Raw genomic sequence first — 16,814 nt, 5'->3', positions numbered from 1 at the left:
TGATGCAGCTTTAGCAGGTAAGGTCTTCTTTCTCACCAATTCTCTCTTATCTCCCTTTGCAGGCGACCCTGGATGCTGACAGGCGTGGCTGAAGTCCAGATGCAGGAGCTGACACGGTGAGCGGCCAGCTGCGAGGAGCAGAACAACGCGAAGCGTGAGTTGCTGATCGGGCGTGGTTTAAATAGCTTTGGAAGAAGTTCCAGGTATGTATCCTTCCCCGACCACACCCAGGTGGAAAGTAGTCCCACAGGTAAAGTAGTTCCATTCAGGCCTCAAGAGGGCCTGGATGTAGCAGCATGGTCTGCATCAGGTAAGTGCACATTAAAACACTTGAACACATGTCTAGCTTTATGAGCCTGACGCCTACGGCGCCAGGACTGTGTCCAAAGGGCCCCAGCTTGGGCCCGCTGGCACTTCCCTGGGGGGAATGATGCCTGCCTCTGGGGTTGCTGGGTCAGACCTGGCTCCTTTGAGGTAGGCATCATGACAGTACCCCCCCTCAAGGCCCCTCCCAAGGTTGTTCCCTCCGGGGGTTTTGGCTTGTTCAGAAATCTCCGGTGGAACCTTTGTATTAATCGAGGTGCGTGAACATGGTTACTAGGCTCCCACGATCTCTCCTGAGGTCCATATCCCTTCCAGTCAACAAGATAGAAGAGTTTTGACTTTAACACCTTGGAGTCTAAAATGTCTTTAACTTCGAATTCTAATTCCCCTTCAATTTGAACTGGGTCTGGAGGCTTGGACAGTCGGGTCCCTGGTTGTACAGGCTTCAAAAGTGATGCATGAAAAACTGGATGAATACACATGTTAGACGGTAAATCCAGTTTAAAGGCCACGGGATTGATTATAGCCTTGATGGGATAAGGTCCTATGAATCTGGGATTGAAGGTTTGCGGGCCCTTGAGGGGTAAATGTTTCGTTGCTAGCCATACCTGGTCTCCTACTTGGTAAGGAGGAGTTTTACTTCGATGCAAATCAGCGTTTTCTTTCTACTTTTTCTTGGCTTGCTGTAAATGAGTTGCAGCTTCTTTGAAGGCTCGGGTTATTGTGGAATGCAGATGATTTACTGCAGGCATTTCCAGGGTCAGAGGTGGATCTAGGTCAGAGGTCCGAGGATGGTGACCATACAAAGTATAAAAAGAAGTTTGTCTGGTTCCAGAATGCACTGAATTGTTGTATGCATATTCTGCAATCCAAAGGATGTCTTTCCAATTTAACTCGGATTGGTGTAACATGCACCGAAGATATTCCTCGAGAGTCTGATTGGTTCTCTCGGTTTGTCCGTCGGTCTGGGGGTGGTGGCTGGTGGATAACCGCACATCTATTTGTGCTAGTTGGCAACACTTCTTCCAAAAATGGGAGATAAATTGACTTCCACGATCCGAGACTAATATGGAAGGAAAACCATGTATGCGAACTATATTCTCCAGAAATTCCTTGGCCAAGGTGGAGGCTGAAGGCAAACCATTTAAAGGGATAAAGTGGGCCATTTTGGAGAATAGATCCACAATTACAAGGATAGTGTTGTAACCAGCACAAGGAGGCAGGTCAGTTATAAAGTCCATTGACAAGGTGTGCCATGGTGCCGGTGGAATATCCAAGGGTTGAAGTAGGACGGCTGGCCTTTTCTTTTGACCCTTGTTTTGGGCGCAAATTCCGCAAGACAATACAAAAGACTTTGTCTTTTCTCCAAGAAGGCCACCAGAAGTGGCGTTTGATTTTTTCCTCCGTTTTAGCGATACCAGGGAGTCCTTCCATTAATGATTCATGATGATGGGCAATAACAAGTTCTTGCAATTCTTTACTTGGCAGAAACAAACGCTCCTGGAAGTAGGGTAAATCATCCTTAACGGTGTAATGAGGACCCTTTTGACTCCATTCCAGTAAGGCTGAAGAGTCTAAAAGTTGTTTTACTTGCGTTTGGATGTCCTCAATAGTTTGCAATGAAGTTAGGCCTAAGATTCTTTGTTCAGGTATGATTGGCACAGGTTCTAAACTCGAATTGGGTTCTTCCATGCCAATCCGGGATAAGGCGTCCGCTTTACCATTCTTGCAGCCAGGCGATAGGTAATTACGAAATCAAATTCCGCAAAGAATAGAGCCCATCGGAGTTGTCGTGAAGATTGAGCTTTGGCCGTCTTTAAATATTGTAAATTTCTGTGGTCCGTAATTACGGTGTTGGTGTGTCTTGCCCCGAGAAGGTAGTGACGCCAAGCCTTGAAAGCAGATTTAATAGCCAGTAATTCCTTGTCGGTAATTGCGTAGTTGATTTCAGGAGGAGAAAATTTCCTGGACCAAAAGGCCACAGGGTGTAGTTGGTTATTTTCTGGGTCTCGTTGCGACAGGACAGCTCCCATGGCCGAACTGGATGTGTCGGTTTCCACAATGTAAGGGAGATCTGGGTGCGGGTGCTTCAATACAGGTGCAGAGGTGAATTTGGTTTTCAGGTCCTGAAAGGCTTGTTCGGCCTCAAGAGTTCATTCAAAGCGTTTGTTTTTCTTTAGGAGAGCTGTGATGGGTTGGACTGTTGGGGAAAATTCCGGAATGAATCTTCGATAGAAATTGGCAAAACCGAGCATTCTCTGAACTCCCTTCACCGAGCTAGGAGATGGCCATTTGAGGATGGCGTCCACCTTTCGCAAGTCCATTCGGACTCCTTGAGGTGTCAGGATGAATCCGAGAAACTCAACTTCTGTGGTATTAAAAACGCATTTTTGGAGCTTTGCAAATAGTCTGTGCTGGCGCAATTTCTCAAGAACTGCCTTAACATGTTTTCTATGATCGGATTCTGAAGAAGAGTACACCAGGATGTAGTCCATATAAACAATGACACAGACATCGATAAGTTCCCGAAGAACATCATTCATAAAGTACTGAAAGGCGGCAGGTGCATTGCACAAACCGAAGGGCATCACCTGATATTCGAAGAGCCCAAATTTGGTGCGGAATGCAGTCTTCCATTCGTCGCCTTCTTTTATACGCACCAGGTGATAAGCTCCACGGAGATCTAACTTGGTGTACACACAAGCGTCTTTCACCTGGTCGATAAGCTCAGGGATCAGGGGCAGAGGATAACGATTCTTAATCGTTATTTTATTTAGGGCGCGATAGTCTGTACATGTTCTAAGATCGCCCTCTTTTTTCGGCACGAAGAACAGAGCTGAGGAGACAGGAGAGTTGGACGGGCGAATAAAACCATTGGCTAGGTACTGATCTAAATACTGACGCAAATGCAGGTTCTCGGGTTCCGTAGAGCATAAATCCTGCTACATGGTAGTTGAGCATTGGGTACCAGATCGATTTGGCAATCATAAGACCGATGGGGAGGTAACGCGTTAGCCTGTTCCTTCTGATAAACGTCTTGGAATTCTTGTTATTCTGACGGTAGCTGTACAGGGTGGAAGTTGCTGAGGCTAGACCCTTAACTGGATTTCCTGGATAACAAGTTGGTTCACAATCAGGAAAACTTATCTTCTTTGCTCGCCAGTCGATTCTGCGATTGTGTTTCTAACCAAGAAATTCCAAGAATTACTTGAAATTGTGGGGCCTTGATCACATCAAACACGATTGCTTCCCGATGTCCATCCTGACCCACCAGTGTCATCTCAACAGTGCAATGCGTTACAGGCCCTGAGGCTATTTCGGTTCCATCTACTGTAGTAATGACATCTTGGGTTACTTTCGGGCAGAGAGGGAGCTTAATCCTGGAAGCCAATTCACGGTCTATGTAGTTTCCAATAGCTCCACTGTCGATGTATGCTTTTACAGCATGCAACTGCTGAGGCTGTTTTGGGTCCACGAGCACCATTGGCATGACAAAATGCGAGGTCAAAGAGTTTGTTTTCAAGCTCGGCAAACGGACCCCTATGCTTGTCGGGCTAGGTCGTTTCCCGAATCAGGTGTCAAATCGTTATCAGTGGCTCCAACCACCTTCTTAGGTGGTTTAACCGGACAATTTCGAAGAAAGTGACCAGAAGTCCCGCAATACAGACAAAGTTGCATTTGCCGCCTTCTCTCTCGTTCCTTCTGCGTTAATGGTCCTTTAACACCGCCGATTTGCATAGGTTCGGATACGTCGGTACTCTTGGAGTTAGCGTGGGTTTTGATCGGTACTCGGGTTTCGTACTTGAACCGATCTGCTTTTCTATTTTGAAGTCTGTGATCAAGTTGAACCACCAAGTCTATGTAGTCTGCGCAGACCTGGGGTGGATCTACTATCTGAGCTAGAACATCCTTAAGCTCTCCGCGCAGGCCTCGATGAAACAATGTGATCCTTTTGTTTTCTGGCCATCCAGTTTCCACAACCAGTCTATTAAAGGTGGCAACGTAGGACAAGAGATCCTGATTACCTTGCCGTAAGGACAGCAGTTCGTTATCAAGTGCCTGTCCTTGAGAGTGTCGAGCAAACAATCTTTCCATGCTGGCCTGGAAGCCCAGAAAATCCTGGAGAATGGGATCATCCTGATTTACCAATGGAATAGACCAATCGGCAGCACTGCCACTGAGGTAAGATAGTATAAAGGCTACCTTGGTCTGGTCGTTAGGGAAGGCCCCGGGTCTGCATAGAAAGTGTAAACGACATTGGTTCATAAAGACGGCATATTTCTTGGGATCCCCCGCAAAACGTTCAGGCGGGGCCAAAGGCATGTGTCCAGGTAGATTGATTTGTACCGGCTTATTCAAACCCATTGATGTGGAAGTACCTCCGGAATTAAGTAAAGGAGTGTGCCCTGCCTGGGCCTGCAATAACCTTTTGGCCAGGTCATCAGTTCTTTCCTTGGATAGGATCAGTTCTCTTTTGAGAGCGTTAGTCTCCTGGCGGGCTGAGTGCACTTCTGCCCGTAATTCCCCCAAAAGCTGGGCCAACTGATCTGTCTCGGAAGTCTCCATAGCGCCCGGGTGGGAAATTGTGGGTAGGCTTCGCGTTCTGTCACGCTCACCTGATTCCCACAGAGGCGCAGGTCTGGCTTCGAGTGCTGATGCTTCTTCAATGGTGAAGCGCAGGACTCTGATGATGGACAGGAAGGGCCCCTCTACTCTGGCTTTTCTGGCTCGCAGGAATATTCCCCTGTGCGTGAAAAGGGAGTATTACCTACTGACGGAATAATGCTCAAGATTCCCACTCCCTTCCAACCCTCCATGATTCCCCGTGAAGTATCACCTTAGGGTCTGGAGGAAGGAAGACTCCATCCTGCTTCTGATGCAGGGGCGCGTTGAAACCCAGTTACTTCACTGGATTGAGGTTTGATGGAAGTTCAAAATAAGCTTGACTGTTCAGGTGAGGCGCTGTAAGAGTTCTGTTGCAAGTTCAAAAGTTCAAGCTTAATAATATTGTTCATTGTCTTATTGCAGCAAGCGCTAATGCTTATGTCTTTTTCCCCTTAGGGGCCATGGTTTGGAATGCCGGAGATATGGCGCCGACCCGAAGTGTAAGTTCTGGATGAGCGTTCAGGTAATGTCTTTGCATTCGCTCATTCAATGTCTTTGTCTTTTTTCCCCATAGGGGCCGGGGTCCGGAATGCCAGGAAGCGGCAGGACCCGAAATGAAATGGGAATGACCCAACAGGTAAGTCTTAGAAGGAAACTGAGCTTTTCCTATTTCCCTTCCTTCTCTCACCTTGTTTTCTTGTCTTTACTCTCTAGGCTCTGGGAAGTGGGTGCGGATCCGGAGGATCGCTGCTGAAGATGGAGGCGCCCAGGAAAGGTGAGTGAAATGCAGCGCTGCAGCGATCGAAGCGAAATGCTTTTAAAATGATGACTTCCCTTTCAGGATCGTCGGTGTGATGTCTCCGTGATGCAGCTTTAGCAGGTAAGGTCTTCTTTCTCTCCAATTCTCTCTTATCTCCCTTTGCAGGCGACCCTGGATGCTGACAGGCGTGGCTGAAGTCCAGATGCAGGAGCTGACACGGTGAGCGTCCAGCTGCGAGGAGCAGAACAACGCGAAGCTTGAGTTGCTGATCGGGCGTGGTTTAAATAGCTTTGGAAGAAGCTCCAGGCATGTATCCTTCCACCGATCAGGTATGTATCCTTCCCCGACCACACCCAGGTGGAAAGTAGTGCCACAGGTAAAGTAGTTCCATTCAGGCCTCAAGAGGGCCTGGATGTAGCAGCATGGTCTGCATCAGGTAAGTGCACATTAAAACACTTGAACACATGTCTAGCTTTATGAGCCTGGCGCCTAAGGCGCCAGGACAGGGGTCCAACATGAGCCTGGCGCCTAAGGCGCCAGGACTGTGTCCAAAGGGCCCCAGCTTGGGCCCGCTGGCACTTCCCTGGGGGGAATGATGCCTGCCTCTGGGGTTGCTGGGTCGGACCTGGCTCCTTGGAGGTAGGCATCATGAAACAAAGTCATGTTTGCTTTACCCTTTTTTTGCACAGGAACTGTGATGGTAACACAAACAAAAGTGCTATTATGTTGCTAGACTGGCCAACATTGAATGTAGGCCAATCTAGCCACATAATGACACTTATAATTTTTTACTTTACCCTTGATGCACAGTAACTACGGATCAAGGGTCAAGCAAAGATGAGTGTTATTACATGGATAGATTGGCCTACATTTGATGTTGGCCATTCTAGCCAGTAATAACACTTCACTTACCAACTTGTGTTGCCATTGATGCATGTTACTCTCCCCTTTGAATGCCTCGTCTGTAGGCTTGATGTCTCTCCTACCCTCTCCCTTACTCTTGCCACCATCTATAGGCCCCCTGGACCGATCTCCCTTCCCTTCTCCTCTCAGAATTGGCCAACCTCATCTCTCCTGTCTACTTCCTCCAACCTTCTCCCCCCTCAGAGATTTCAACATTCATCTCGACTTTCCTGTTGCGGCCACTGTACTCTTCCATGACCTCTATGACTCTTTCCCTCACACTCTCACAATTCCTCGCTCCGGTTTGACACACTCAGCCATACACACTTTTGATGCACTCATTTCCGCTGACATCCCTATCTCTAACCCTCTCACTACAGGTTTCTCCTAGACCGACAATGTACTCCTCTCCTCCCATCTGGAGCTCTCGGGGGGGGGGGGGGGTGCCCCCAGCTTTGCCTCTGCCACCACTGCCAGTCTTCTTCTGCGTCATTCGACTGATGAAGCGAGTGTCAGTCACTGCATTTGCCTCCACTTTCATTCCTTCTCCCACCACTGCTATTGACTCTCATACTGACTCAGCTCTTCCTAACCTTTAATCTTTCCATCTCCAACACCCTGGACATCCTTGCTCCTGTCATGAGGATCCGCATGATGCCTGCCTCCAAGCGCAATTCCTGGTATGACTCTGACCTGGTTGCTCTGAAACGCAAGTGCAGAGTTGCTCAGTGGAAGTGGCAGGCCTCATGCTCATCCTCTGACAAACTGGCCTGCCGCCATCTCCAAAGGCAATACTGACTCTCCATTCTCTTTAAGAAGAGGGCCCATGGCCAAGCATGCATCCCTGTGGCCACCAATAACACAGCAGAATCTTTCAAAATCTGTAACGAACTTGCCAATACTAGTACAGTTTCCACCTCTCTTCCTCCCTCCCAGGCCCCTCTGCACCACACTGGCCTCCCACTTCACCACCAAAACCCAGGACATGCTGTCCTCACTCTTCTCGTCTCCCCTCCCTTCATGCCTCACTTGCCCTCCCCTCTCTTCTTCCCCCATACTCTGCTCTTTATCTCCCATTGCACCGGATGAGGTCTCTAAAGTAGTCTGCTCTATGAAAGTCTCCTCCAAACAGGTGCTCTTCTCCTTTTCCAGAACCATCACGGACAACATCTCCTCTCTTGCCCCTGCCTTGGCTGAATTCTGTAATCACTCTTTTGCCCTGGCTCTTTTCCACTACCCCTTAAGTATTCTCTCCATCACCTTTGCCCTTTCCTGGGCAAACACCTGGAGAAGTTGGTCATCGCCCAACTGATTCACCACACAGAATCTGTTGACTGTCTCCATGACCACCGGTATGGCCTCAGAGAATCCAGAGGCATGGAAACTGCTCTCCTGAACACATGTGAAGACCTGCCATCAAATCCTGATTCCATCACCCCCTCCGTTCTCATCCTCCTCGATCTTTCCACTGGCTTGGCTGACCTTCTTATCAAACTGACCTTCCCTGGTGCAACTGGGCCCTTTCATCTCTTCCACCTCTCTCTCTACCTGCGGCGTACCATTGCTTTTTAACAACTACCTTGCCCCTTTGGCCCACTTGATCACCTCCTCTCCACACTTCCAGTGTTCTCCTTGAAGCTTCCCTTCCTCCTCTCTTGCCTGACTGCTATTCAGGCATGGTGCATGCACAGCTAATGATCTCTGCCTTAATGCCATAAATACTGAGATCCTTCTCATTGGGATGCCTGCTACGTCTTTCCCTCTCACTCTCTGGCCACCCGCCTTGGGTCCTCTCCCCGCCCCCTCTTATGAGGCTAAAACCTCTGTCTCATCTTTGACTCCTCTCTCCTTCTCCCCTTGCATCACATCCCTTGGCAAGAAGGCCAACTTTCAGCTCTACATCCTCAGTGGCATTCTCCCTATCATCACCTTTCCCCAGAAGCTCAATGTCGCCAGAGCTATGGTCCTCTTCAGGCTGGACTACTGCACCAGCCTCTTCCTCAATCTGCCTCTTTCCTCTCTTCGCCCCCTCCAACTAATCCAGAGTAGGACTGCGAGACTTATCATTGGCACAAGACCAGACACTGCATCTCTCCAGCCATATCTATCCACTGGCTATCTGTGGCTGCCAGGATCAAATTCAAGACCCTCTGCATCATCCACAAGGTTCTCTGGGGCCTTGGACCCTGCTACATCCAACTCTCGCTCCCTAAATACCTCCCGGCTAGAGCACTTCGTTCCTCTATCTCCAACTCTCTGCAGATCTGCTGTTTCCCCAAGCAGAGAGTGGGGGTAGATCTCTATCTTCGGCAGGGGCCTCCCTCTAGAATGGCAGCCTCTCTGATTTCAGCCGGATCTTTTATTCTGGAAGTGGCTCAAGGCCCTGCTCGTCTCTTCTTCCTTCCCTCTCGCCCTCCCATGCTAATCCCCCTCTGCCTGTTTGCTGTGACTGGCAGCCTGGTCCCTTATGAGTGTTAGAGGGCGTCAGACCTCCCTCGTCCAGTCTTCCTCAGCACCTGCACAACTTAGCACTGCCCTTCCCAGACCCCCTCCCTGACCAGCCTGGTGGGTTGGTGCCCCAACCCCTTCTGAGCCCGGGTCACCCCCTTCCCTGCTTAGTCAATGACCCAGTCAACCCCTGGAATTTGCCCCCCTGGGCTTCTCATAGCACTTGCCCTCCTGGGCTGTGCATAGTACTTGCATAACTCTGGGTCCTCTTGCCCCCTACCCCCCCACCCCCGCCCACTCCCCTCTCCCCCCTGCACTTCTTGCTTCTGCACTTACACGATCCGAATGTCACAGGGCCTAGTAGGACCGTTGTTGTTTTTATTCCCCTTGTCCCCCGCCCCCCCCTTTTTGTATTGTGGCGCCTGTAACACATTGTTTATATGCGCCACACAAATATGCGATAAAACAAATAAAGGGTAAAACACAAAGGAATGACATGCCACCAGCATCCCCCACCCCTAAATTTAGTTGTCTGGGCCTAACGCACACAATTTCACACATATAACTCCTTGCATACACACATTCATAAAAAAAACACCTACATACATACAATCCATTAAATACATGCAAACACATTGCGTATTAAAAAAACACTGAACTTACCTGCATGCACCATCCACATGTGCCTGCGCCACTGGGGCGGACTGGATGCCCCTTCCCTCCACACCAATGATGTACACTTGCTGCCTGACAGTAGAAGCGCCTCTCCTGTCAGGCAGTGTGTTCACATTGCAGATCTCCACAATGTGAACATGCCGATTCCTCTCCTGTAAGGCAGCATGTTCATGCGATTAGCCCATTAATGGGGGGCAGTGTGGCCAGTCTCCCCCCTGCTCTAATTGCTGTGTGCTACGTTCGTCCAGAGTTGACCGAGCTCTGCAACAAACAAAAATTGAGTAGTGGGGTACGCGCCGCTGCGCAGGCAGGTAGCACAGTCATGTGTGCATATAAAGCTCCATGGGGACTGTGCTGTCTGTCCCTAACTCTAGGTGGCGGCCTGCCACTGAGACGAGCGGCGGCCACCCCCACGCCCATATTGATGGCCCTCCACTTGGTGTCCTGTTTCCTCCTTTAATGCACTTCTGGCATTTGATTTGCTAAAGGTGCACATTCTGTGTGTGTCTTAGTTGCAATGGGTTTCCTCTGTTGTCTGTTTCATGGAAACAGACCCGGATGTCTCGGGCTTAAGATAATAGCGTTTGTGTACTTGGCGTTTTGTTAGTTTAAAGTGTGTGCCTGTTTTGTGGCCAGTATGATTAGCAGTTGTCATAATGTGTTAATTGCTGTGCCTAAGACATGACATGATGTTTGATGCCTTTGATGCTACGCTCAGAATATGATAGCCAAAACCTATTTGCTTTTTCATTGCTTCTTTATTCCAGTGACAGCACACATTTGGTTCCCATCCATGCTCTTGGCAAGTCCTACTATCCAGTCCTACAAGGACATTTAGCTTTTTTTCTGTCCTTTTGAAAACCAACACTATCTAGTTCGTATACCAGAAAGGCGATATTCTATATAGCGCAGACTTACTGCTGAGGATCAGCAGATCTTTTCCCTGGGAGAATTTATTGTTAGCTCAGAAGGAACAGAGCACTATATGTTGGGGATATATCCAAGGATTTAGAAGTAGGGTGTTGTTAGCAGAGCAGCTATGATGGGTAGAGGGAACAGGGAAGGAGGGAACTTCAGGGGGCTAGAAATGGGGTTAAATGGAGCGATAGTGTTCTTTTAAGAGTAAGGTCTTCAGGTCCTACCTAAAGTGTACGGTGGAGATGGTCATTTTGATCTACATTTGTAACTTCTCCCAGAGACAGGGTGCAAAGCACAAATAGTTCTGTTTCCTCCTTTTTCCCTCTTGCCGTTCTTTATTTCCAGCCTTGAGGTGTTGTGGCTTACAGGTGGCGCACAGTCCTCTAGAGATGGCACGTTTCTCTGCCAATTAGATTTGCATGTGACTGCTTTGTAAGTGATGCAGGCAATCTTGAAAATCATGCGTGCTTCAAGAGGTAGCCAGTACAGCTCCTTGAGGATTGGGGGGGTGATGTGGTTGAATTTTGATAGTGTTGTGATGAGGTGTGCTCCAGCGTGCTAGATGGCTTTCAGAGGTGGCATTTAGGGGTGCAGCGAGCAAGGTGTTGTCACCATCCAGGTGGGAGATGCCCATGGCTTAGACAATTGATCTGAAACCCTTGGCTGGGATGAAAGGCTTGACTAATCGGAGGAGCAGAAGTTGCTACCAGGCTGCTTCGGTCTTCTTTGCAATGTCTCTTTTGAATGAGAGGTTGCAGTCAATAGTAAAGCTGAGAGGTTTTGAACAGAAGGTTGAGGCGCAAGTCCATCGAGCTTCGTATCAGTCAGCCAATTCTGGATTTGGGCCTACTTGGCTGGGTTTCGTTGATGAATGAGTTCAGTGTTTGTATAGTCAGTGATTGAGTCAATGGATGTTGTTAATTGATCTTTACATAATGCTGTGCGGTATCTGCATTTTGCCGTGTGTTTGAGATCAGATTACAGGAATCGGAGTGATTAATTGTGACAGGAGTTGGGTACACTACAAGCTTGGCTTCTGCAAGGTGATGAGGCAGTATAAAGGTACTGGGAATGGTATGCAGATTGAGAAATCCAGGATCTTCAATACTGCCCACTTTATCTGGGAACTGAGCAGAGCTTGGATTGGTCATGGGATCTGATTTTTCATGCAGTAGCTGGAAGAAAGTAGTTGTCTGCTCCCTCCAGTCTTGTACCATGTTGAGGTTTCCATGGCTCCCGCTGAAAACATGTTTTGCTTGAGAAAAGCATAAAAATCCTAGTTCCAGTTTCTTCTGTCCCTGGGTAACCCTGTTTGTATCCTCTACCACTTCTGTTTGCTTCTCTAAGAGCCTTGAACTATATTGTGGTGACTGATCCTCACCTCTGTGCTGAACCTCGCTCTCTCACTCCACAGGGACTCCTGTCAACCGGATCCCCATCATGGCCAAGCAGGTGCTAGACCTGTACATGCTGTATGTGCTTGTCACCGAAAAAGGGGGCCTTGTGGAAGTGATCAACAAGAAGCTGTGGCGGGAAATCACCAAAGGACTCAACCTTCCTACCTCCATCACCAGTGCGGCCTTCACGCTGCGGACTCAGTAAGTACTGGGTTCTTGTCCATGCCCACCTTAGACTGCAGATTCAGTGCACACTTCATGCTTGATCTTACACGTTGCAGACTCAGTGAATACTCAAGTAATGTTTGGGGAACGGCTAGAGCAGACAATGGGCTCATCGGTATCTTGGCCCTTTCCTCCACCTTCACATTGCAGGTAATATGTATTTAATGTACATCCCTCCACTTCAGTCTGTACATTGTGTATCGACCTCCTCTCCTAACTTTACTGTCCACGCATCAGTAAATACATGATGCATAGGCCCCACAATTCACACATGCAAGGACCTCCTCACCTCTGCTCCACAGTGCATACTTGAGTACTATGTACATAAGCAGGCACATTCACACCAGGTACTGGTGCACTGGCCTTCCTCTTTACACTGAAGATACTGAAAAGAATCTAATACCAGCCCTTCATCTCGTACTGAATACTCTGTCCACTGGCCCTTCTCGCTGTGCAGCCTTGCACTCCATGCTTAGGCTTTCCCATTTGCAATGAGGACTTCTTGAATGGGCCATTTTCCTTTCCCCTTATTACTGCAGACGTGTTCAATACTCTGTGTACAGGTCCTCTCCCACATGCTCCAGGCTAGGTGAGTAGTCTGTGCCCACCCCCTTCCTCACACTGCTGACTGCTCTGTGTACATACGGTTCCTCTCCCTTTCACATGTGGGAATACTCTGTTGTGTCTGGCTCTGACCAGCCTCTCTGCCTTTCTCTTGCAGATACATGAAGTATCTATACCCCTATGAATGTGACAAGAGGGCTCTCAGTAACCCCAATGAGCTGCAGGCTGCCATCGACAGCAACCGCAGAGAAGGACGCCGGTCCGGCTTTGGGGGTAACTTCTTCACGTACTCACCGAGCGGGGCCCCCAATCTTCTGTCCCCACCAAAACTACAAGGACTTGGACTTGCGAATGCCACCAATGGTGGCTGCACGACTCTGAAGGTCAAGAAAGGTAAGCGATGTGCATGGCCATAGGCTAAAGGTTCTGGCGGGGCTAGTAGTATGTCAGTGGTGGGATGGTGAGTTTGATGGTTGTAGTTGGAGTAAATAGGAGCCGGGTTGTTGGAAGAATGTGAAACCAGTGGCAATTACCGTATGGAGTGAAAATGTGTATTTAATTTTACCGAAAATTAAAAAGACTTTTATATTCGAGATTACCACATAGATCCTCACTCGACAGCGTGGGGTCGGCGGGTGGGGGGAGTTCATTAAAGCTTATGGAGGGAGAAAGGGTTATTGGGAGCGGCTTGGAGCCCTAGGGTGGTTGGGGGTTGGGGGGTGAAGGGTTTGGGAGAGTACATGCGTTTATAAAGTATATTTCTAAAGTCTGTCGTTAACCCTCTTTACACCTTGTCTGACCTTCAGAAGAGGAAGCCTCGGTCCCGATTGCTGCGCCTGCACGGGTTCCTGTGTCTTTGGCTGGACACTCGAAAGTGTCTGCGGCACAAGCTGCGGCTCTGGAGAATCTGAGGGAGAAGATGGAATGCGGAGAACCCCCCGAAAAGAAAATGGGCTTGAGCGGTGAGGAGCAGCAGAGAGCGATGCATCGAGCCCTCCAGCACAATCTGCTAGCCATGTCTGCCCAGCTGCCTATGAGCATCCGTATCAACAGCCAAGGTACTGGTTATGTACATCATGTAACCCTCTCCTGATCAACGAGCACAGATGTATGCTCTTGTCATGACCCCTCCTCCCCCCCATCTGCTGCCCTTGAGCTTTTGTGTCACCAAGGAAGGAGCCAGCCTCACCTTTGAGCTAGTGCATCTCCCATCCTGTCACCCCCTCCCGCAGCACACAACCTGTTGCCTGTGAGCAGCATTAAAATCATTTCCTCTGTCTGCACCCTATTCACCTGATCTGCTGTGTGAGCATTGGTAAACCAGGAATCCCATTCTTGGGCATTATTATTATTATTATTATTATTGTATTTGAGTGGGCACCTAGCTCTACAATCATAGGGGGAGGAACACAGTGAGGGAAGCCGAGAAAGAGGGAGCGGGCAGCTAACGGGGAGCGCTAAGGTGGGCAATTGGCAGCAAGGGATCTGTAAGCAACCAGGAGAGGAGACGGTAGGGGCATGTGCAGCACCCCTACCTACAGTCCAATATGCTGGTAAGCCTCTGAATCATCATCCAACATACTGGAGGGCTTATCTGCACAATTTGATGCTTTTGTGCTTCCTACATAAAAGGCAAAAAGCCAGAGTTGGCGCTTGCACCCAACCAAAACATTGCCCCCCGCCCCTCTCTAGTGCAGGCTGATGGCCAACCCCTGCATCAGCAGTCAAGTAACCATAGTCCTGTACTTAAGCAGCGCTTACTCCAACTGCCTCCAGCAAAATCTACCATCCACCCTCTGCTTTAGTGACCAAGGAGTCTTTAGCGTTACTTATCCAGTTCTCTTTGCATTAAAATACTGTGTGTATATGCATTGGTGTTAATAGTTAAGATACTGTGTTCATGTTTGCACACCTCTACTTTCTCTTGTACAGCCCTTAGCGTTGTCTGCAGGCCGGCGTTTGTATTATATGCCATGCTCATGAGCAGCACCCAACCTAGCCGTGTTTTCTGGGCAGCACATATCACACTCCGTATTGTCTAAACCTTTTCCATAGTTCCAAACTATGTACTTTCAGTTGACAGTGTGTGCTAAAACTGAAAATGAAAACTAAAAATTCCTATTTAGTCCTCTGCTGACTGCTGATATATGAAGCACTTTGGCAAGCAGATATTTCAACTTATCGCCTGCCATTCACACACAGCTATGCAGTAGGCCCAATTACCCCCGCAGATAACTCAAACCTCTTAACATATGCTCATCGATGTATTTCTTCTCCAAAATATGAAACCATGAAAAGGGAAGCCAGGGATTGATGTCCACAAATCTATGTTAAGTGTGCTTCAAGTGGTTTTGTGCACTTACTGCAAGTGGAAGTATTGCACTTTTTCTTTGTTTCTGCTGTTGCATTAGCCTGTAGCTCAATTGTATACCCTTTCAACTGTGATTTCCAGAGACAGATAGGATGAGAATTAGAGGTTTGATCCCAGAAGGCACAAGCATCTCTGACAGTGATACACCACATACTTCTTTCCATGAGGCGCAGAATCTCACCTGGCTGTGTGAGCTAGTTTTTGGGGTACATGCATTGCCGTATCTAGAGGTGATCCATATTGCCCTGCTCACCGGCACTAAATTTCCAGAAGCTTCCAGCATCAAGAAATTACTTACTAAAAAATAGTGTGCGACAATAAGGATGTAACCAAATCCTGAGAGTGTTTGAAAATGTCTAGTTCTTAGTGGAATCACCAGCCACCCAATGTGCCTACCATTGTGATTTGGGAGCTTATGAGATGTTTTTCTTTTCCCCAGGTGAAAGCCGGCAGGACTCTGCAGTAAGTCTGACCATGAATGGCACAAACAGCATCAGCATGTCCGTTGAGATCAACGGCATAGTCTATACAGGTAAGGTGGCATTCTCAATGTCCCAGCTCCCTGACCCATGCTGCCTCCCTTTACGTTCAAATCCTGCTTGAAATCCTTGTCCCAGAGCCAGCAAGAAGTTGTGGTGTCGGTAGATGGTGAAATATAATAATGTTTCTAAACATATTAATCTCGGTGACCTTCACTGTCTGAGTAAAGAGCTATACTCATTCCTTCATACCTTTTGGGATGTCGTCCCTATCAGAAGGATACCTGGAGCACTCTGCCCAGAACTGAAAAAAGTGGTAAGGGGATATGAACAAGACCTGTGCGCCAGCCCCTCAACTTGCCCGATCCTGTGCTCCCAAACGCCAGTCCCTTTCTCTGTGGAGTCTAATAAGGAGCACTGTTTCAATGTGCATCTTTTTGACTCAGTTCAAATTCCTCCTTTCATTGCCAAACATCTACCGCTTAGGTGGTTATTTTGGCCAGTCCACCTCTATGCCGTTCCTGGCGCCACACTCACTCCAAGAGACCTTTGCTGGCAGACCACCATCACTTCTGTTTGGCCTTCTTAGGTCCTGCCCACCAGTGCCCATTTTGTGCACTTTGTGACACGCTGCCTATTAGACCGCTCACCACCAGACTGTCACGTTGGAAATAACTTTTCCAATGTCTGGTATCACAATGGTTTCAAAGCATTGTGTGAGACGATGCCAGTCAGACCTGGTCCAGCTACCCTTTGGGAAAGTTTAAGCAATCCTACCAGGCCTACTGTGAGGTACCGAACGTGCAAACCACTACTGGCTCTGCCAAGGGGTCTTAAGAGGCTATGATCAAACATTTCTACACTATACACAAGCTTTTAAGCACAAGAATTATATCAAGTGATCGAGGACACTGAGATGGAATATCTTGTGATGATCGTAACTGAGACAACAGAAGTAAAAAAACCTGCTTTAACTGCAATTTACGACAAGCAAAATACAGAGTCTGAAATGGATACTTATTCTACTCTAAATGCTTTTTGGTCGTTTTTGTCAGATTAAATCAGTGACTCACTCCCTGAGGTGTGCCTGAAATAAATCTGTAATGAGTCTAGCAATTATTATAAAGAATTCTAGAAAGGCAAAT

At 48.3% G+C, this 16,814-nt stretch overlaps 1 protein-coding gene across 5 annotated transcripts in view; it reads left to right on the top strand.

The window, feature by feature from the left end:
* The window catches only part of ARID3A (AT-rich interaction domain 3A), a 650,673-nt gene that overhangs the window by 590,792 nt on the left and 43,067 nt on the right, over positions 1-16,814 (top strand). For all 5 annotated transcript variants that reach the window (XM_069647564.1, XM_069647537.1, XM_069647554.1 and 2 more), the window contains 4 exons: positions 12,048-12,231; positions 12,977-13,212; positions 13,626-13,877; positions 15,630-15,722. In XM_069647564.1, coding sequence (XP_069503665.1) covers positions 12,048-12,231; positions 12,977-13,212; positions 13,626-13,877; positions 15,630-15,722 — 765 coding nt within the window. The remainder of the gene's footprint in view (positions 1-12,047; positions 12,232-12,976; positions 13,213-13,625; positions 13,878-15,629; positions 15,723-16,814) is intronic.

This window comes from Ambystoma mexicanum, chromosome 1p, assembly GCF_040938575.1.
Source record: "Ambystoma mexicanum isolate Mex_15411 chromosome 1p, UKY_AmexF1_1, whole genome shotgun sequence".
Lineage (NCBI taxonomy): Eukaryota > Metazoa > Chordata > Amphibia > Caudata > Ambystomatidae > Ambystoma > Ambystoma mexicanum.
The sequence above is the reverse complement of the archived record's forward strand: the minus strand, read 5'-3'. Positions and strand labels throughout refer to the sequence as shown.